We start from the raw sequence: 23,868 nt of genomic DNA on the forward strand, positions 1-23,868 counted from the left end.
CTGTGGGACAAAGCGCTGTATGGGCAGTAATGCTGTAAGGCGAAGTCTGTAAATCTACCCTAAGTGACAGATAATGGGTTTTCATAACCGTTTACGGTGTCAGGCATAATCCGAAGACACACTGACGCGATCATTCGTAAACGTCACAGCTCCCAGACTACCCATTTCCGAACAAGAGTTCCTCCTTGAATTCTAGTTGTAAGTATTATCAGATTTTACGTATAACTTGTGGACAAATCTGATGGAGAGCAGAAGATCGGCGAATGACATGGCAGATAGAAAAAAACGGGGGAAATGTGATACGACCGGTGACTTCTGCTCTGCAGAATCCAAGAGAGATTTTAGTAACAGATTAGCTGAAGAGAGGACAACTTTCTTCAACCAAATTTTATGTACTGGCATAGCGATAACAGTGAAATTCATAGATGTGTACGCCTGGTGCGCAGTCCTGTACGGAATCAACCGATTTAACAAAACAGCAGTAACAAATTGGAATTAGTTGCATGTTCTGCTACAAAATAAAACTGAATGGACCGTTAAACCATGAAATGTGAAGGGACTAAAAAGCGGAAAACGAATTAATGGAAAGCCTTCAGCAGAAGTAGAGGCAAGTTAGTGAATCATGTGCTGTGGCGAGCAGGAGTAATTGATTTGGGGAGGAGAGAGAGGTAAACAGAAAACATTTGAGGACATGAGCAAGACTAGAATATGGAAAGGAAATTATCATGATCACTGGGTGTGGCAAGAATTCGGAGATGAGAAAACAACCACGAAGAACCAGTGATGGTGGAGAGTTCGCTATTAAAACAGTTGAGAAACTGGTGAATATGTAAAAAAAATATTATAGAAAAGAATTATCAGTTTGTAATCATCTCTGGCAGGAAAATGACACTGACGAAGTTAGACCAAAAGTAAGAAGGAGAGACAGAAAAAAAACTGGCGGGGTGCGAATAAGGCTGGCTGGCGCACTGATGGTTTTGCATAAACTTACTTGTTATGTATGTAGACAGTTCATCCATTCCTGAAATCGAGGATCTCGAAATTTTTTTCCGGTTATTGATATTGATACTAGCGAGAGGTCTGTCTTGGGGATTCCAACTTTCGAGAATGTTTTAATTTTTATATTTGAATTCGTTAACAAATGACGAAATAAATATTTTTTCGCGTGCTATAATTATAATTTAACAATTTCCTGATTTTCTTCCTTCAGTTGTACAGTGATACTTCAAGGGGAAGTAGCTCAAATGGTTCAACTGGCTCTGAGGACTATGGGACTTCACATCTGAGGTCATCAGTCCCATAACTAACCTAAGCACAACACACACATCCATACCCGAGGCAGGATTCGAACCTGCGACTGGAGCGGTCGCGCGGTTCAAGACTGTAGCGCTTGGAACCTCTCGGCCACACAGGCCGGAGGGGCAGTAGCCTGTAGGTTTTAACTAATGTCTGCGAGTATCGAAGGGTTTTATATGAATGGCTGTATCTTTTGACTGCATTGACTTAGAAGCTACACTACTGGCCATTGAAATTGCATCACCAAGAAGAAATGCAGATGATAAACGGGTATTCATTCGACAAATATATTTTACTACACCTGACATGTGATTACATTTTCACGCAATTTGGGTGCAGAGATCATGAGACATCAGTACCCAGAACAACCACCTCTGGCCGTAATAACGGCATTGATACGCCTGGGCATTGAGTCAAACAGAGCTTGGATGGCGTGTACAGCTACAGCTGCCTATGCAGATTCAACACGATGCCACAGTTCATCAAGAGTAGTGACTGGCATACTGTGACGAGCCAGTTGCTCGGCCACCATTGACCGGACGTTTTCAATTGGTGAGAGATCTGGAGAATGTGCTGGCCAGGGCAGCAGTCGAACATTTTCTATATCAAGAAAGGCCCGTAAAGGACGTCCAACATGCGGTCGTGCATTATCCTGCTGAAATGTAGGGATTCGCAGGGATCGAATGAACGGTAGAGCCACGGGTCGTAACACATCTGAAATGTAACGCCCATTATTCAAAGTGCCGTCCTCGCGAACAAGAGGTGACCGAGACGTGTAACCAATGGCACCCCATACCACCACGCCCGGTGATACGCCGGTATGGCGACGACGAATACACGCTTCCAATGTGCGTTCACCGCGATGTCGCCAAACACGGATGCGACCATCATGATGCTGTAAACAGAACCTGGATTCATCCGAAAAAATGGATTCGCCATTCTTGCATCCAGGTTCGTCGTTGAGTACACCATCGCAGGCGCTCCTGTCTGTGATGCAGCGTCAAGGGTGACCGCAGCCATGGTCTCCGAGCTGATAGTCCATGGTGTTGCAAACGTCGTCGAACTGTTCGTGCAGATGGTTGTTGTCTTGCGAACGTCCTCATCTGTTGACTCAGGGATCGAGACGTGGCTGCAAGATGCGTTACAGCCATGCGGATAAGATGCCTGTCATCTCGACTGCTAGTGATACGAGGGCGTTGGGATCCAGCACGGCGTTCCGTATTACACTCCTGAACCCACCGATTCCATATTCTGCTAACCGTCATTGGATTTCGACTAACGCGAGGAGCAATGTCGCGATCCGATAAACCGCAATCGCGATATGCTACAATCCGACCTTTATCAAAGTCGGAAAGGTGATGGTACGCATTTCTCCTCCTTACACGAGGCATCACAACAACGTTTCACCGGGCAACGCCGGTCAACTGCTGTTTGTGTATGAGAAATCGGTTGGAAACTTTCCTCATGTCAGTGCATTGTAGATGTCGCCACCGGCGCTACCTTGTGTGAATTCTCTGAAAAGCTAATGATTTGCGTATCACAGCAGCTTCTTCCTGTCGGTCAAATTCGCGTCTGTAGCACGTCATCTTCGTGGTGTAGGAATTTTAATGACCATTACTGTAACTTTTATTATACCGCTAAGGGACCATAGATCTTAGTATATGAGAAAAATTTCATCTCGATACGTCTACTCGTTCCTGAGGAAGAGGGGTCTTAACAGGCGGATGATCAGACAGACAGTCTCATAACATATGACAAAATTTTGTTCATGTGATACATTTAGAAATCAACGATTTTCGGGTTTCCTTCCGTTACCTGTACTGTAAAACCTTGCTTCTTAGCAGATCTAGTGGTTCTAGGTAAACGGGTGGTAAGTACACTGTAGGTTTTGATGTCTGAGTTTGCGAGTATCAAAATATGTTACAGAAATGGCGGTAGCTTTTGACTGCACTGACTTAGCAGCTTCACTTTTTTACGTCGCCAAGAAATCGTAGACCTCAGTGTGCAGCATAAATTTCAATTTGGTGGTATACCCGTTCCTGAGAAAAAGACAGACAGACAGAAGGACAGACAACTGTGTGATCTCATAAAGATTCCTTTTTTACAGACTGAATTACGGAACCCTAAAAAAGGTAACAAAATTCGGCTGTTTTCGGACCGACGTTTCTGCTGTATTGGCCCTTGTAAGTTTTTCACTGAAAATTAGCTTGGAATATCACGTTTGTGATGTGCTGTTCCTCGTCAAAAGAGTAAAAGATGTGGGTGTTCGCGTCGCAGTCTGGGGTCCTGTTTAGAAAGCGGCTTTCTGTGTGCATACAACAGTGTCCGTAAGGCATCCGGCTTCTGGCAAGATGCGAATGGCCACAATGCGGGCGCTAACCAGACGGTAGGTTTGCACCTCGAAGTGCGTCAGGGCTTTCTCCAAGACCTTCCGCTCGGTCTTCATCCAGACTAGGTTCGAGGAAAGTGGAACCAACATCAACACAAAACTCACGCTATTACCGAATTCGGTGAGCTTTTCTGGTCCTTTGAAAGGTTGATCACGGTTTATTTAATAGACCAGACGACTGCCGAACCGCGTCCCTTTACATTGCCATATTCATATTTCCTGGAAGTCGAACTCAAGTTTATTATTGATCTCTCACCTACTTACTATGTGATTACCCATTTTTTCTGTATTCCTTAAACTGTTCACTATCACGTTTCACTCTTAGTTGCTATGTTACTCTCTGTACGATATTTTAATAGCTAAACCTTGAACACCTATATGGCCAGTTCATCTCCTACTATTACTTTTCATATCTCTCTTGAACTCCGTTACCTTTTTTAATTTTTGTTTCTTCTTGCAGTAGTGAGGACTGTCGTTATACACTAGAAGAACAGAAAAAGTTGAGCCAGGCGTATGAGTCAAAGTACTCGCTCGTATACTGTGTGACATCTCCAGTATACAACTCAACACGTTTTCATTTCTTTACTAGCAGACATCAAAGCTCGCAATAAATAAAATCTTATTAAAAACACGAGCAGAACGACTCTTTAGAAATATCAATTTATTCACTCACCCTATAGAGGTGAACACTGTGCGCAGTTTAACGACAGGCAGTTAGTCATAAGCTGATCGTAGAGAGGACACCAACGCTGGCTAATGTCGCCAAATGAGTAATACTTATTGTTAATTATTAACTAGAGCCGCTAAGTACAAAATACAGTGGTCTCAGGCAATCTCTACTTGTTTACTGACTGCATAACCCTAATTTACTAACATTTTCATTTAACGGTTAACTAAAACAAATGACATTTGTAATGCGAATACCCGAAGGTACACGAAGATTTGGAAACATTTATTCAAAGTCTGCAATGCCTACGCCGGCCGCGGTGGTCTAGCGGTTCTAGGCGCTCAGTCCGGAGCCGCGCGACTGCTACGGTCGCAGGTTCCAATCCTGCCTCGGGCATGGATGTGTGTGATGTCCTTAGGTTAGTTAGGTTTAAGTAGTTCTAAGTTCTAGGGGACTGATGACCATAGATGTTAAGTCCCATAGTGCTCAGAGCCATTTGAACCATTTGCAATGCCTACGAGGTGAGCAGAGGTGAACAGTAGTTGTTCAGACATGATCTTGCTAATACAATCACACCGAACTGAGCTTGATATGATATTAAAATGTAACGCTGTGAGCACTACTAAGTCCGTAGTCGAGTAATAAGCTACACATTTGTGTCTGATCTCGCAATGTTTACTGTGATTGAGTGTTACCTGTTGAATATTGGTACTAGTGTCTGAACTTCCATGGGATTTATTACAAGGTGCAGTTCAGGGTAAATTAAATGTTCCATCAGCAGTGTACGTTACTCCTACAAGAGCTTGTTTCCCATGCATAACCATCTATAAGTGGCAATATAATGTTTGTGGCAATAAACTATTTGTGGTAGCGGTTGACTAGTAAAGCACAAGACGGTTTTTTATTAACTGCATCTGCCCCTGTGCCACTAGTTCACCCGGCATTGGTCGTTCGGTGTAGTGAGTGTAAAAAGGTTGTTGCTATGGTACCAGGTTTTAGGAAGAGAAAACTTCTAACAGCTACATTACACCAAAAAACCCAGCAGTAAACTACGCTACTAATAATCATAGTCATCCGTGTAATAAACATGACGTACTTTACATTTGGTATAAAAGGGGTCATTTTCTCAGATGTTCATTGCGTGCCACGCTCTGTCATTAAAACGGATCACAACGTTCGTGTTTGATATGACGTCTAGGATGACACATTAGAGACTGAAGTGTGTGCTAGTGAAGGCAGTCGCAGCAGTAAGAGGATTTTCCCATCGGTCACGGTAAGTGGTTGTAACGGGTAAATGGTTATTTGGAAAGTGAAGTTAGGCAGTGTTGACCTCTGAGGTATACTGTAAGTTTCGTGTGCCACAAAATTTTTCTGGGTCGCCACCCAATTTAATTAAAATTGGGAAAATTTAATATAAGTACTGAATTAATCACTGAATTGGTAAACATAACTAACCTGTTAATATTAATAAAAAGATCCAAGTGAATATATGGAATGAGCATATGGTAACAATTTAAGTACAAACGTTAAATCAAATAATTCAGAGCAAGTAGGATCTTAAGCTTCAACAAAAAGAATAATACAATCAGACAAAGTCTAGAAATACAATGCCTGCCTTTTGCGCGTCAGAAACTCCAGGTGGGATGTATTAGAAATAATCTTACTAAAGTGGTGGCGTTTGTATGAGAAACAGTCATCACAGTTTAACGTAGTTTATTAAAATAAAACATCATATTAAAAATTCACAAAGTAATTCTAAGCTATGATGTGTCTGGCCTGCTATGCAATTAATTAACTCACTTTTTTTACTGTTATATTCAGTGCTGCAGTGCATTGCGGTGATAAATTAAAAGGAAATCTTACGCGCCCATGCGAAAAGCTCACACAAACATACACGATACTCATACAAGAATAGAGATAAAAAGAATTTTTCCCGTCACAGTAGTCAGAGGCTCAGAGGTTCATCCCTATCGCTACGATTGAATTGTTGTGAGTAAGAATACTATGAAACACTTTTCGACTAAGAAATTTATCTGCATCACTTTGTACATCAAAATAAACTACGGTGGCGCGAAACACCCACACATGAAAACGTCATCGATATGGGCTTTCGGAGTGGAAAGCCCCTTCGTGTGCCTTGATGGCTGCACTGTAAACACCACGTTCAAACTCACTTAAATCTTGATAACCTGCTATTGTAGCAGCAATAGCCGTTCTAACAACTGCGCCAGACACTTTTTGTCTTATATAGGCGTTGCCGATCGCAACACAGTATTCTGCTTGTTTACATATCTCTGTATTTGAATGTGCATGCCTGTAACCAGTCTCTTCGGCGTTTCATTGTATATTAGATTGAGTTCTAGTTTAAAAGTTTCAGCACATTCTCCTTTCTGCAATTATTTTTGAAAATTTCTAAAACTGAGAACGAGGCATAAAAAATTGAGGACATGTGCTATTCTCAACCAGTATTAAAGGCATTGAGGGAAAAGTATGAAAATTAAAGACAGAGAATAAGAAATTGAGGAAATTTGTTATCCGCAATCAATTGTAAAGGAACTGAGGACAAAGCATGAAAATTGAGGACTGTCCCCAGAAAATGACGACGTCTGGCCTCCTTAGTTTAATGACTAAAAGTATAATAGGAGATTTTCATTGTTGTGCCGTTGGATCTTGGTGGTGGAGAGGGGAGGGGACGGGTGTGGCATCATTTTTAAGTTCTCGTCCAAAGCAGCAAAACACCTCGCAACAACCGCCTCGCCCTTAAGCGTAGTTGAAAATAAGAATGGCAGGTAGTTAGGCTAGAACTGGAATGCTGCGAGCTCGAAGACTTCATCTAGAGACAGCGGAGTGCCAGCTTGTTGAGCTGAACGCTAGTCTAAAGCTGGCGGTAGGTGGCCAACGTCTGTTTGCTGGAGAGTGGGTCCAGCTGGCGCCTCGTGTGGGCGTGATGCGAATGCACTGACTCGGATACCGCTGCAATCTCTGCTTCCAAATTCATACTGGCTTCGTGAGATACTGAAACGTTGACTTTACAGGTGGGAGGAGCGCCGCAGGCTCAGGAGCTGAGGCGACGCATGGGCGGCGGCCCCAGCGGCTTCCGGCGGTCGCCACCCCCGCCGCCCCCGCTGACCAGGCCAGTGCCGCCACCGGTGGACCTGCCCCCACCACCGGGGAACAACAGGAGGAGCGGCCTCGTCACTACTGGTGAGTTCCATATTTGCATCTGCACCTACATGTGTGCTCCACAAGTTACAAGTACTGCATCTAGCAGTGTATCAGTGTCATTTTACACCAGTCCTTTCCCAAAATTGTTCATCACTTCTCCATATGCAGTCGGTGTGTAGGATGAGTTACCATCGGCATGCCTCCCCATAAAGGCTCATGTATCTAATTGCTGTCCTCAATGCGCTAGTTTTTTATTTGAGAAAATTTTATGTTTCTTTCCTGTTGAGTGCTCTCAATAATGTCCTTCCAATAGTACAATCGCTGACAGAAAAAAATGAAGCACCCGCAACATACAGTCGGATGTCAATGTAAGTTCATATACCTACACACTGTCGGCGAGTATTTAAATTGTCTGTGACAGGTACAACGTTCACCAGAGCGCGATGGTGTTTTTCGTACGAAGTGTTGCTGCGAGGCCTGGTAGCGTGTATAAGAGACCTGGATAGCGTCAGATGTTCTACATCTACATGGATACTTTGCAAATCACATTTAAGTGCCTGACAGAGGGTTCAACTAACCACATTCACAATTCTCTATTATTCAAATCCCGTATAGCGCGCTGAAAGCATGAACACCTATATCTTTCAGTACGAGCTCTGATTCTCTTATTTTATCGTGGTGATCGTTCCTCCCTATGTAGGTCGGTGTCATCTAAATATTTTCGCATTCAGAGGAGAAAGCTGGTGGTTGGAATTTCGTGAGAAGATTCCGTCGCAACGAAAAACGTCTTTCTTTTAATGATGTCCAGCTCAAATCCTGTATCATTTCTGTGACATTCTCTCCAGTATTTCGCTATAATACAGAACGTGCTGCTTGTCTTTGAACTTTTTCGATGTACTCCGTCAGTCCTATGTGGTACGGGTCCCACACCACGCAGCAGTATTCTAAATGAGGGCGGACAAGCGTAGTGTAGGCAATCTCCTTCGTAGTTCTGTTACATTTTCTAAGTCTCCTGCCAATAAAACTCAGTATTTGGTTATCCTTCCCCGCAACATATTCTATGTCTTCCGTCCAATTTAAGTTGTATACTTAGTAATACCTAGGCATTTAGTTGAATTTACGGCTTTTAGATTTGACTGATTTACCGTGTAACTGAAGTTTAACGAGTTCCTATTAGTACTCATTTGGATAACGTCACACTTTTCGTTATTTAGGGTCAACCGCCACTTTTCGCACCAATCAGATATATTTTCTAAATCGTTTTGCAGTTTGTTTTGATCTTCTGATGACTTTATCAGCTGATAAACGACAGCTTCATCTGCAAACAACCGAAGACGGCTGCTCAGATGTTTCCCAAATCGTTTATATAGATAAGGAACAGCAAAGGGCCTATAGCACTACCTTGGGGAACGGCAGATATCACTTCTGTTTTACTCGATGACTTTCCGTCAATTACTACGAACTGTGACCTTCTGACAGGATATCACGAATCCAGTCACATAACTGAGACCATATTTCATAAGCACGCAATTTCACTACGAGTCGCTTGTGTGGTACAGTGTCAAAAGCCTTCCGGAGATTCAGAAATACGGAATCTATCTGAAGTACCTTCTCAATAGCACTCAACACTTCATGTGAAAAAAGAGATAGTTGTGTTTCACAGGAACGATGGTTTTTAAACCCGTGTTGACTGTGTGTCAATAGACCGTTTTCTTTGAGGTAATTCATAATGTTCGAACACAATTTATGTTCCAGAATCCTGCTGCATATCGACGTTAACGATAGAGGCCTGTAACTTAGTGGATTACTCCTACTACCTGTCTCGAATATTGGTATGACCCGTGCGACTTTCCAGTCTTTGGGTACGGATCTTTCGTCGAGCGAATGGCTGTATATGATTGTTAAGTATGGAGCTAAGGCATCAGCATACTCCGAAATGTACCTAACTGGTATACAGTCTGGACCAGAATACTTGCTTTTATTAAGTGATTCAAGTTGCTTCACTACTCCGAGAGTATTTACCTGTACGTTACTCATGTTGGCAGCTATTCTCGATTCGAATTCTGGAATATTTATTAGGTCTTCTTTTGTGAAGTGAGTGATGACTGTGAGCGACACGGAAATGTGGGGTATTCGTGTGAGCACCTGTCGGAGTTTGAAAGAGCTCATTGTGGGTATGCATTTGACTGGCTGGTCGAATGGTGCTATGTCGAGATTTGTGACCCTCTATTACACTGCGTGGAACCGTGAAGAGAGGCGTACTCTTCGTCGAGGTTCCGTCCAACTAAATCTCAGACCCACAAGGGAGGATCGCCTTACTACACATCAAGCACATGGTAACTCCTCCACATATGCACCTGCCATCCGAGGACAAGTAATTGACCCGTCGGATCATTCTGTGTGATACCGCACCATTGGTCGGTAAATAGCAGCAGCCAGACTAGGGAATTACCGTTCCACATGGAGGCTGCCTTTAGCACCACATCACGAACGGCTGGGTTTGGAGTGGTGCTGTGACTAGGAAGCATGGACTGCTGATCAATGGCGTTGCATTGGGCTCACGATGAACGGCGGTTCTGCACTACTATGGATGACCATCGTCAGTGAGTATGTTAGCGACCGGATAAGTCACACCATTCTACTCGTACTAGTGTTTTGCAGAAGCACAGCGGTGTTATTCTTCGTGTAATAGTGTGGAGAGCCATAGGGTATGACTGCAGGTTACAGTTGGTGACTGAGAAGACTCTTGACGGCACAATGGTGAATCACAACCATCAAAGGCCTCATGTGTTCACTCTCAGGTGACAATATCACGGTGCCATTTTTCAACAGGAAAATGCTCGTCCACACATAGCGCGTGTCTCTATGATGTATCTCCGTGATGCAGAGGGACTTACGTGTCCAACAATATCCCCAGATCTGTCGCCAATAGAACATGTAGCAGTTTAGTTCGGACGTCAACTCCTTTCCTTTCCAGCATCCAGGATATCACGGAACAAGTACATTTGCGCGCGAGCTTCCCTCAGGAGAGGACGCCGTTGCTTTATGACACCCTTCCAAACCGAATCATTGCATGCACTCACGCCACACAGCGTGTGACATCATACCGATCAGTGAGCTCATACTGCGAGGTTGTTTCTAAATCTCACTCGATTTTATAATCTCTAAAATGGCAACACGTGATGTGTCAATCTTTGATGTTTCATTTCGTTTTCTCTTCCCCTTCACTGTTTTGTCGGCTTGTATATTCACATTTCATTATCAAGGACGTAAAACTTTATATCGTAAAAAATAATGATCAAGTATGTCCGAGCGCATTTGTTGTCATCATCAAGAAAATTTCTCCTGCTGAGAGACTGGGTCCTCATTTTGTTGTGTCGAGGAAACTTTTGGCCAGTGTTGCAAGTTTTCTTTATCTGGGCGGTTTAGATGGGTGGTGTAGCTGAACTGTTTATTGTTTATTTTGACCGACCAGATTAAGGACTTATGGTCCTCTGTTAAATCGGACCACGAGCAACACCAAAAAATATTGCGAATATTCTCGATTTCTATGTTTACTTTTGGTTCACTGATGTACACCTGAGACATTATTATCGAGAGAGTGCCACGTTAGACATACACGAGTTTAGGAGGAACAGTAAATATTTTAGTAGGAGTCAGTATATACTAATTCGAAGAAGACATTCCATAAACATACCGACAACTTTTATTGGTTAAGATGCTCATCTGCATACAGAGTTAATTTTTCATTTCGGTTGTTGTTTTGAGCTTCAAATCGTCAAGTCATGATTTAGTTTATGTAATTGAACTTTTCTACTGTGAATGTGATAAACGCCAAATCCTAACACCCTAAAAGTTGTAAGTTGCCTTTCGTTTTGAAACTAGACACTAGTGTTCGTATAAGATTACGAACACAGGTTACCCTTGAAATACTCCCCCAGGCGGTGAATTTGATCCAGTGATAAAGCGATAGGCGGGCGTTGTGGCCGAGCGATTCTAGGCGCTTCAGTCCGGAACCGCTCGACTGCTACGGTCGCAGGTTCGAATCCTGCCTCGGGCATGAATGTGTGTGATGTCCTTAGGTTAGGTAAGTTTAAGAAGTTCTAAGTCTAAGCGACTGATGACCTCGGATGTTAAGTTCCATAGTGCTCTGAGCCACTTTTTTTATAAAGCGATCTGACTTTCAAATAGCAACTGGAGATGGGGAAGCTTATGCAAATTGCAACGAAAACAGGAGGAAGTTAGTCGAAAATAGCACAACTGAATGCTGAACATGCAAACCACATACTATACGGCCTCAAAGTATAGTACCTTCGAGTTGTGCAAAGCAAATGTTTTTGTCGGTTTTACCTTTATTGCCTAAGGGCCTGAAACACTCATCTCATGTGACGAATGCGATGACTTGCAATTAGGTCGTGTCAGCCACAACGTGTCTCGGAGAACTGCATCAGTATGAACGTATATGCAGACTTGCTGAAAATCTCTTGTTGTTGTTGTTGTGGTCTTCAGTCCTGAGACTGGTTTGATGCAGCTCTCCATGCTACTCTGTCCTGTGCAAGCTTCTTCATCTCCCAGTACCTACTGCAACCCACATCCTTCTGAATCTGCTTAGTGTATTCATCTCTTGGCCTCCCTCTACGATTTTTACCCTCCACGCTGCCCTCCAATAATAAATTGGTGATCCCTTGATGCCTCAGAACATGTCCTACCAACCGATCCCTTCTTCTGGTCAAGCTGTGCCACAAACTACTCTTCTCCCCAATCCTATTCAATACTTCCTTATTAGTTATGTGATCTACCCATCTAATCTTCAGCATTCTTCTGTAGCACCACATTTCGAAAGCTTCTATTCTATTCTTGTCCAAACTATTTATCGTCCATGTTTCACTTCCATACGTGGCTACACTCCATACAAATACTTTCAGAAATGACTTCCCGACACTTAAATCTATACTCGATGTTAACAAATTTCCCTTCTTCAGAAACGCTATCCTTGCCATTGCCAGTCTACATTTTATATCCTCTCTACTTCGACCATCATCAGTTATTTTGCTCCCCAAATAGCAAAACTATTTTACTACTTTAAGTGTCTCATTTCCTAATCTAATTCCTTCAGCATCACCCGACTTAATTCAACTACATTCCATTATCCTCGTTTTGCTTTTGTTGATGTTCAACTTATATCCTCCTTTCAAGACGCTATCCGTTCCATTCAACTGCTCTTCCAAGTTCTTTGCTGTCTCTGACAAAAGTACAATGTCATCGGCGAACCTTAAAGTTTTTATTTCTTCTCCATGGATTTGAATACCTACTCCGAATTTTTCTTTTGTTTCCTTTACTGCTTGCTCAATACACAGATTGAATAACATCGGGGAGAGGCTACATTCCTGTCTTACTCCCTTCCCAACAACTGCTTCCCTTTCATGTCCCTCGAATCTTATAACTGCCATCTGGTTTCTGTACAAATTGTAAATAGCCTTTCGCTCCCTGTATTTTACCCCTGCCACCTTTAGAATTTGAAAGAGAGTATTCCAGTCAACATTGTCAAAAGCTTTCTATAAGTCTACAAATGCTAGAAAGGTAGGTTTGCCTTTTCTTAATCTTTCTTCTAAGATAAGTCGTAAGGTCAGTATTGCCTCACGTGTTCCAGTATTTCTACGGAATCCACTGATCTTCCCCAAGGTCGGCTTCCACCAGTTTTTCCATTCGTCTGTAAAGAATTCGTGTTAGTATTTTGCAGCTGTGGCTTATTAAACTGATTGTTCGGTAATTTTCACATCTGTCAACACCTGCTTTCTTTGGGATTGGGATTATTATACTCTTCTTGAAGTCTGAGGATATTTCGCCTGTCTCATACATCTTGCTCACCAGTGGTAGAGTTTTGTCAGGACTGGCTCTCCCAAGGCCGTCAGTAGTTCCAATGAAATGTTGTCTACTCCGGGGGCCTTGTTTCGACTCAGGTCTTTCAGTGCTCTGTCAAACTCTTCACGCAGTATCGTATCTCCCATTTCATCTTCATCTACATCCTCTTCCATTTCCATAATATTGTCCTCAAGTACATCGCGGTTGTATAGACCCTCTATATACTCCTTCCACCTTTCTACTTTCCCTTCTCTGCTTAGAACTGGGTTTCCATCTGAGCTCTTGATGTTCATACAAGTGGTTCTCTTATCTCCAAAAGTCTCTTTAATTTTCCCGTAGGCAGTATCTATCTTACCCCTAGTGAGATAGACCTCTACATCCTTACATTTGTCCTCTAGCCATCCCTGCTTAGCCATTTTGCATTTCCTGTCGATCTCATTTTTGAGACGTTTGTATTCCTTTTTGCCTGCTTCATATACTGCATTTTTATATTTTCTCCTTTCATGACTTAAATTCAATATTTCTTCTGTTACCCAAGGATTTCTACTAGCCCTCGTCTTTTTACCTACTTGATCCTTTGCTGCCTTCACTACTTCATCCTTCAAAGCTACCCATTCTTCTTCTACTGTATTTCTTTCCCCCATTCCTGTCAATTGTTCCCTTATGCTCTCCCTGAAACTCTGTACAACCTCTGGTTCTTTCAGTTTATCCAGGTCCCATCTCCTTAAGTTCCCACCCTTTTGCAGTTTCTTTCTCTTATAAAACAATAAATACTAGTGCGCACGCATGTGCCATTAACTCGCATGTGAGAGTAACTGCTTGTAAGTCGCTTGAATTACTGAGGTATAGCAAAGATGGAGATTCAGATCACCATTCTGAAGCAACTGAAAATGAGAACAAAGACCCAGTAGACTGTATGTGAAATCCAGGAACTGAAAAGACAAGATTTTACTGACGTGAACGACGTGAATGTTATCATGCCTCCCAACCATATGAATGCAACTGAAATGAATTTTCGTTGCTTGCCGAAACCTCACCATTACACTGAAGATTGCTGGTCGAATGCGTGTACATTAAACGCAAGACAAATGTCTGAGTTGCTGCTTACTGCAGTCTGCTGGCCAGGGTGGAGGACGAGACGAGTGTCTTTGTATTTCAAAAGCAAGACGGAACCGAAACAAACTCTGCCGCCTAGAGCTCTCATTTCTCAGCTCCAGTCAAAACTATCACCTAGCTGTAAGATAAACCAGCTCTTCCTTGTTTTTGGCAAAGGCGACTCGCGACTGTCTCTCCGTGAACTAATAAGTGACTACCGCCGAGTGCAGTGCAGCTCTGCGACGTATGAAAATCGTTCGTTACGAAACGGCCGCCTTTAAACTTACTAACTCTACGCAAAATGATCTTATTAGTATGATACGTGGACCTGATTTGTCTAAATGATGCTCGTTGTCCGTAAAATTAGCTAGAAGTTTCAGTCGTGAACCAAAGGGAAAGAGGATCGCAACCAGGGTCGGTTTAAGTCCCAAGCGAAACCAACCGCCGCTTTTGGCGCCAAGGTGTGGGAGGTGCCTAGAACGCCGAAGTTGATGTATACAGTACGTACCTAATTAGTAAGGAAAACTAACAAAGGTTCAAGTGTACGAGGGAAAAGGGGAAGTGCCCAAATGTAAGTCGCTTGTAGGGAAAAATGTTGTCGAATCGCCCCTGGTCGTAACTTCAGAAACAAACGCACTTACTCTGGGCTTAAACGACAGAGCTTCTAGAGAAATGAGGTCGAGCTACTGTGGCACAGTTGTCCTTTTACGTATCTGTCGCGTATGGTCGACAAGATCCAGGAAACCTCGAGTGCAGACCATTGATTAGATATCTAATTGCGGCGCAGTAGATTGGCTGTGAACTTGTGGCTGGGTATAGCCAATGACTGCTTAATGTGGGCGTGTATTTTCTCTCTCTGCCATACCAACACCAGTGTCCAGTGTGTCGCACGATGTTGGAAGATGTCGTACTTCTTCATGTAGATGTCGGAGTCTCAGCACTTTCTGCACATCTTGCTCCACAACACCTACGTCGGAAAGATGGATACGCAAAAGGGGTCATGTTTCGCAGCCGGCTCGTTCTCCTGATCAGACATGAACTTCTGGGGTCGTGTGAGAAGTGTGATACAAACTTGTTACACTGTAGAGGAACCTCTGTCAAGAATAATCGGTGCCAGTGGCTTTATCTGAAAAAAAGGGGAGGTACGTTATGGTTGAACGTCACGACGACGACGTGGTCGTTAAGTATGGAGCATTATCTTGGACTGGATAATGATGGTGAATGCAGTAGCTAGTGCGATTTCAAAGAACTCTTCCACCATTCACCTTGAGAAATATAAGATCATGGAAACCTAAATGTGAATGGCCGGACGGGGATATCAACCACGGTCCTCCCAAATACAAGTCCAATGTTAAGCTCTGTCTCACCTCACTCGCTGACGTTGTTCGAACAACACGGGGATTGTTGAAGGAGTTACGTACGCGATGATGTGCTGTCTGCAAAAATTTGGGGGACGCGAACGTCACGTTGGATACCTACAAGAATGTGTCTATGTGCGTCTGCAGGATTTAGTGGCTGTTCCCAACAGAGGTGTCGAAACGACGATTGTGTAGAAGAAAGTGAAGAGGAACGTGACGCGGCCTAACAACTTACAAGATTTTACCTTCAACAATGTGCCTACTTGGAGATTTATCCTACTCACCTAATGAACTGAAATTTTCTTATTATCGGTTATAGCTCCTTCTTCGGTCGAGACTGGACTGGGTCCCCAATTTCAAATTCATTCACGTACCGTATCGTACATGAAAATCTCACAGTAACACCCTGTCTAGTCGCACTAGCGTGTTGGATGTGTTTTCAGTTGCAAATGGCCCGCAGTTTCGGAAAATGCTATCCAGTCTTAGCCTCTGAACAGAAACCGGAGATACTGGACAGGTATAACTGATTCCCCGTGACTGACTACAAATTTTACTTTGAAACTCAGTTTTCCTGCTTATTGAAGGAAAAACGATGTAAATAGCGAGATTGCCTCTACGTCCGTCAGTTGCATTGGTCTGACACTGAAACGGACGCTGGAAAGCAGGAAACCCCAGCAGGTGGTGGTGATGCTGCTGCAGTAATGGGCGCCTGCTACCGGCAAGACTAGGTTTACGGCTTCCCGTTCTCAGCTGGCCACAGTTCCGCTGAGCAGCTAACAGCTAGCGGTTGGAGGCTCCCACGAGCTGGTGCGGACCTGAGAACGCTCTCCTTAGCCGCTCCCACGATCACGATCGCCCATGCGGTGCCGGAGTCTGCTGGTGGTGGTGACGTAGTCCTCGCTTTTCTGCAAGTCACGGGACTGTTGCTTCTCATTATTCGAGGGCCCATCGACAAGTAAAGCGCATCAGTTACTTCTTTCTGCGGCAAGAGCATTTACAATGAGGTGATAAAAGTCATGGATACCGATATGCACATCTACAGATGGCGGTATTATCGCGTATACAAGGTGTAAAAGGGCAGTGCACTGTCGGAGCTGTCATTTGCACTTAGGTGATTCACGTGAAAATGTTTCCGACGTGATTATGGCCTCTCGACGGGAATTAAATAACTTTGAATGCGGTATGTAGTTGGAGCTAGGAGCGTGGGACGTTCCATTCCGGAAATCGTTAGGGAATTCAGTATTCCGAGATCCAAGATTGTGCCATGTTGTTGTTGTGGTCTTCAGTCCTGAGACTGGTTTGATGCAGCTCTCCATGCTACTCTATCCTGTGCAAGCTTCTTCATCTCCCAGTACCTACCACAACCTACATCATTCTGAATCTGTTTAGTGTATTCATCCCTTGGTCTCCCTCTACGATTTTCACTCTCCACGCTGCCCTCCAATACTAAACTGGTGATCCCTTGATGCCTCAGAACATGTCCAACCAACCGGTCCCTTCTTCTTGTCAAGTTGTGCCACAAACTTCTCTTCTCCCCAATCCTATTCAATACTTCCTCATTAGTTATGTGATCTACCCATCTAATCTCCAGAATTCTTCTGTAGCACCACATTTCGAAAGCTTCTATTCTCTTTTTGTCCAAACTATTTGTCGTCCACGTTTCACTTCCATACATGGCTACACTCCATACAAATATTGCAGAAACGACTTCCTGACACTTAAATCTATACTCGATGTTAGCAAATTTCTCTTGTTCAGAAACGCTTTCCTTGCCATTGCCAGTCTACATTTTATATCCTCTCTACTTCGACCATCATCAGTTATTTTGCTCCCCAAATAGAAAAACTCCTTTACTACTCCTTTACTACTCATTTCCTAATCTAATTCCCTCAGCATCACCTGACTTAATTCGACTACATTCCATTATCCTCGTTTTGCTTTTGTTGATGTTCATCTTATATCCTCCTTTCAAGACACTATCCATTCCATTCAACTGCTTTTCCAAGTCCTTTGCTGTCTCTGACAGAATTACAATGTCATCGGCGAACCTCAAAGTTTTTATTTCTTCTCCATGGATTTTAATACCTACTCCGAGTTTCTCTTTTGTTTCCTTCACTGCTTGCTCAATATACAGATTGAAAACATCAGAGAGAGGCTACAACCCTGTCTCACTCCCTTCCCAACTACTGCTTCCCTTTCATGTCCCTCGACTCTTATAACTGCCATCTGGTTTCTGTACAAATTGTAAATAGCCTTTCGCTCCCTGTATTTTACACCTGCCACCTTCAGAATTTGAAAGAGAGTATTCCAGTCAACATTGTCAAAAGCTTTCTCTAAGTCTACAAATGCTAGAAACGTGCCAAGAATACAAAATTTCAGGCATTACCTCTCACCATGGACAACGCGGTAGCTGACGGCCTTCACTTAAGACCGAGAGCAGTGGCGTTTGCTTAGGATTGTCAGTACTAACAGACAAGCAAAACTGCGTGAAGTAACCATAGAAATCAATGTGGGACATGGCAGCACGAGGTCGCCTGAAGCGTCTTTCCTGGGCTGCTCACCATTTCCGTTGGAACATAGACGACTGCAAAACTGTAGCCTGGTAAGATGAGTCCCGACATTAGCTGGTAAGAGCTGGTGGCAGGGTTCGAGTGTGGCTCAGACCTCACGAAGCCGTGTACAAAAGTTGTCAACAAGTCACTGTACAAGCTGGTGGTGGCTCCATAATGGTGTGGGATGTGTTTACATAGAATGATCTGGGTCCTCTGGTCCAGCTAAACCGGTCAGTGACAGAATGGTTATGTTCGGCTACTTGGAGACCATTTTCAGGCAAACAACGAGGGAACTTTTATGTACGACAATTTGCCATGTCACCGGGCCACAGGTGTTTGCGACTGGTTTGAGGAATATTCTGGGCAACTCGAGCAAATAATTTGGCCACCCAGATCGCCCGACACGGATCCGATCGAACATTTATGGGACATAATCGAGAGATCCATTCAATTCGTGCATAAAATACTACACCTGCAACACTTTCACAGTTATAGATGGCTATAGAGGCGTAATGGCTCAGTATTTATGCTATGGAATTCCAGTGACTTATTGAGTCCATCCCACATCGAGTTGCTCCACTAAGCCGTGGTATCCCACCTCAGTGTAAATTATACTGACATAACAATATCAATAAATCAGATGGCAGTCAGTACTAAGGAAAGAAGGGGAGGCTGAAGGGCAGAAATCACATACAGGGGATTTATATAAGGGAAACAAACTAGAGGACGATGTTACAGGAAGAGAAGATGAAACTGGTGAATATGAGACGGGAGGTGTGATACTGCAACAGGAATCTGACAGAATCTGAAAGAGCTAAGTGCAAACAATTTTCTCACAATTATTGATATCCCTCGGAGAGCCAATCATGACGGTATTACTCCAGATACTGTGAAAGATACACTATATGATCAAAAGAATCCGAACATATGGCTGAAAATGACTTACAAGTTCGTAGCACCCCCCATCAGTAATGCTGGAATTCAATGTGGTGTTGGCCCACCCTTAGCCTTGGTGATAGCGTCCACTCTCGCAGGCAAACGTTCCATAAGGTGCTGGAAGGTTTCTTTGGGAATGGCAGCCCATTCTTCAAGGAGTACAGAACTGAGGAGAGGTATCGATGTCGGTCAGTGAGGTCTGGCATGAAGTCGGCTTTCCAAAACAGTCCAAAGATGTTCTATAGGATTCAGGTCAGCACTTTGTGCAGGGCAGTCAAAAAGGGATGTTATTGTCCTGTAACCACTCCACCACAGGCCAAGCATTATGAAAAGGTACTCGATCGTGCTGGAAGATGCAGTCGCCATCCCCGAATTGCTCTTCAACAGTGGGAAGCAAGAACGCGCTTGTACTGTAGGCCTGTACTGTGATAGAGCACGGCAAAACAACAGGGTGTGCAAGTCCCCGCCATGAAAAACACGATCACACCATGAAACCACCGCCTCCGGATTTTACTGTTAGCACTACACACGCTGGCAGATGACGTTCACTGACATCCGCCATACCCCTACCCTGCCATCGGATCGCCACGTTGTGTACCGTGATTCGTCACTCCACACAACGTTTTTACACTGTTCAGCCGTTCCATGTTTACGCTCCTTAGACAAAGCGAGGCGTCGTTTAGCGTTTACAGGCGTGATGTGTGGCTTATGAGCAGCCGCTCGACCATGAAATCGAAGTTTTCTCACCTTCCACCTAAGTGTCATTGTACTTGCAGTGGAGTCTGATGCAGTCTGTAATGACTGTGTGATGGTCTGGATAAATGTCTGCCTATTACACATTACGACCCTTTTCAGCTGTCGGCAGCCTCTGTCAGTCAATAGACGAGGTCGGCCTGTAGGATTTTGTGCTGTACAAGTCCCTTCACGTTTCCACTTAACTATCACATCGGAAACAATGGACCTAGGGATGTTTAGGAGCGTGGAAATCTCGCAAACAGACGTATGACACAAGTGACACCCAATCACCTGACCACGGCTCTCTCTCTGCTCTCTCACGCTGTGTAATGACTACTGAGGTCACTGATATGGAATACCTGGCAGTAGGTGGCAGCACAGTACACCTAATATAAAAATACACTCCTGGAAATTGAAATAAGAACACCGTGAATTCATTTTCCCAGGAAGGGGAAACTTTATTGACACATTCCTGGGGTCAGATACATCACATGATCACACTGACAGAACCACAGGCGCATAGACACAGGCAACAGAGCATGCACAATGTCGGCACTAGTACAGTGTATATCCACCTTTCGCAGCAATGCAGGCTGCTATTCTCCCATGGAGACGATCGTAGAGATGCTGGATGTAGTCCTGTGGAACGGCTTGCCATGCCATTTCCACCTGGCGCCTCAGTTGGACCAGCGTTCGTGCTGGACGTGCAGACCGCGTGAGACGACGCTTCATCCAGTCCCAAACATGCTCAATGGGGGACAGATCCGGAGATCTTTCTGGCCAGGGTAGTTGACTTACACCTTCTAGAGCACGTTGGGTGGCACGGGATTCATGCGGACGTGCATTGTCCTGTTGGAACAGCAAGTTCCCTTGCCGGTCTAGGAATGGTAGAACGATGGGTTCGATGACGGTTTGGATGTACCGTGCACTATTCAGTGTCCCCTCGACGATCACCAGTGGTGTATGACCAGTGTAGGAGATCGCTCCCCACACCATGATGCCGGGTGTCGGCCCTGTGTGCCTCGGTCGTATGCAGTCCTAATTGTGGCGCTCACCTGCACGGCGCCAAACACGCATACGACCATCATTGGCACCAAGGCAGAAGCGACTCTCATCGCTGAAGACGGCACGTCTCCATTCGTCCCTCCATTCACGCCTGTCGCGACACCACTGGAGGCGGGCTGCACGATGTTGGGGCGTGAGCGGAAGACGGCCTAACGGTGTGCGGGACTGTAGCCCAGCTTCATGGAGACGGTTGCGAATGGTCCTCGCCGATACCCCAGGAGCAACAGTGTGCCTAATTTGCTGGGAAGTGGCGGTGCGGTCCCCTACGGCACTGCGTAGGTTCCTACGGTCTTGGCGTGCATCCGTGCGTCGCTGCGGTCCGGTCCCAGGTCGACGGGCACGTGCACCTTCCGCCGACCACTGGCGACAACATCGATGTACTGTGGAGACCTCACGCCCCACGTGTTGAGCAATTTGGCGGTACGTCCACCCGGCCTCCCGCATGCCCACTATACGCCCTCGCTCAAAGTCCGTCAACTGCACATACGGTTCACGTCCACGCTGTCGCGGCATGCTACCAGTGTTAAAGACTGCGATGGAGCTCCGTATGCCACGGCAAACTGGCTGACACTGACGGCGGCGGTGCACAAATGCTGCGCAGCTAGCGCCATTCGACGGCCAACACCGCGGTTCCTGGTGTGTCCGCTGTGCCGTGCGTGTGATCATTGCTTGTACAGCCCTCTCGCAGTGTCCGGAGCAAGTATGGTGGGTCTGACACACCGGTGTCAATGTGTTCTTTTTTCCATTTCCAGGAGTGTATTTTTTGGGCGTGTCTGGATACTTTTTATCATATAGTGTATCTGAGACAGGCGAAATACCCTCAGACTTCAAAAAGAATATGATAATTCCAATTCCATAGCAAGTAGGTTCTGACAGGTGTGAATATTACTGAGCTATCAGTTTAATAAGCCATGGCTGCAAAATACTAACACGAATTATCTACATAAGAATGGAAAAAGTGTTAGAAGACGACCTAAGTCAAAATCAGTTTAGGTTCCTGAGAAATGTAGGCATGTTCGAGGCTCCACTACTAATCTTAGAAGATAGATTAAGGAAATTCAAACGTACGTTCATTACATTTCTGGATTTACAGGAAGCTTTTGAAAATGCTGACCACAGAACGCTCTTTGAGTTTTGAAAGTTGCAGCGACATAATACTATGACCGAAAGGTTATTTATAACTTGTACAGACGCCACACTGTGGTGATACGAATCGAAAGACATTAAAGGGGAGCAGTAGTTGAGAAGGGAGTGAAAGGCGATTGTAGCGTATCCACGGTGTTATTTAGTTTGTACAAAGAGCAAGCTGTGAAGGAAACCAAGTAGAAATTTCGAAATTGAATCAAATTGTACGAAGAACAAATAAAAACATTGCGGTTTACCGATAACTTTGTAATTCTGCCAGCTACAGCAAAGCACTTAAAAGAGCATTGGAACGGATTGGTTAGTGCCTTGAAAAAATATTGTAAGACGAAAATCAGCAGAATTAATGTAATGTAGTGGAATTAAATCAGGTGATGCTGAGTGAATTAAATTAGGAAATGACACACTAAAAGTAGTTGATGAGTTTTGCCGTATAGACAGCAAAAATAACTGACTATGGCCGAAATAGGATGTAAAATATGGACTCGCAATGGGAAGAAGTGCATTTAAGTGTTAGGAAATCTTTCGTGAAGATATTTCTGGAGTGTAACCTTGTACGGAAATCAAGCGTGGATGATAAACAGTTCAGACAATAAGAGAATAGATTTTTTTTTCAAATGTGGTGTTACTGAAGAATGCTGAAGATAAGATCGGTAGATCGAATAACAAACAGGAAATAATGAATGGAATTGAGGAAAAAAGAAATTTGTGGCACAACCTGACTGAAGGAGGGGATCAGTTACTCGATATAAGGTCCGCCTGTTCTGAAATACACTGTTTTTTATCATATAGGCCCAAACATGTTTCAGTGGCTTTATACCATCGTCAGTGGGTTTTCTTTATTCAAAACTGTAAAATGTAAACATGATTTAAGTGATAATCGATGAATATCAAGACTAAAAGTAATTTTATTTGCTGTTGTCATCTTAATGTTATTTTATAGTGTTACGGAATATCCTCTGAACATTAACTGGTGCTAGCAGCTTGTCATCTACAGCTAAATGATGTGAAACTGATTGACGAGATATCACTTTATATTTAATTATAATTTTATCTCGTGAAGACATTTCACTTCTATAATTGTGGTTAGTTATGTTTAGCTTTTGCAAATTCTGCGTTCCCAAGAATTGTTGAGAAGTACACACAAGCGCTACACGTATTTTACACAACTTCGTTTCTAAATAACGCTTTTCAACTTTGCCAAAACACAATGTAAATGTTGCTGTTGTGTGTCCAGTCCCAGTTAGCATTCACTTGTTCTCAAGTGGGTTTGACACAAAATTTGAATTTTGTTCAGTTAAGTTCTTTTAATATGTTGAACAGTGTATCATTGCGTTGTGAAGTGTACTAATTTAGAATTTTTCCTTCTCCTAGTGCCTTCTGTATGTGGACGTTTTCTTCTGTTCAATGTTTATGATCCATTAGTGATAAGTAATTTTTAGGGATTTTATCCCTGTTCACAGTGAGGTTCCATTCATTATTATTAGTTTTGCACCGCTTTTCCTAGGCGTGGCTCATTCTGCAGTAATGCTTTGTAAACTTTTACAAGCATCTTTTGGGTGTACTCAGTATTATTATAAACATCCATCGCTGTGATTTGACTTA

General features: G+C 43.8%; 1 protein-coding gene across 1 annotated transcript in view; it reads left to right on the top strand.

Moving 5' to 3' along the window:
• Positions 1 to 23,868, top strand: part of LOC124545643 (neurotrophin 1) — a 130,107-nt gene that overhangs the window by 27,041 nt on the left and 79,198 nt on the right. Inside the window, exon 3 of the mRNA XM_047124589.1 lies at positions 7,388 to 7,556. Within this exon, the coding sequence (XP_046980545.1) occupies positions 7,388 to 7,556 (169 nt within the window). The remainder of the gene's footprint in view (positions 1 to 7,387; positions 7,557 to 23,868) is intronic.

This window comes from Schistocerca americana, chromosome 8 (genome assembly GCF_021461395.2).
Source record: "Schistocerca americana isolate TAMUIC-IGC-003095 chromosome 8, iqSchAmer2.1, whole genome shotgun sequence".
NCBI lineage: Eukaryota > Metazoa > Arthropoda > Insecta > Orthoptera > Acrididae > Schistocerca > Schistocerca americana.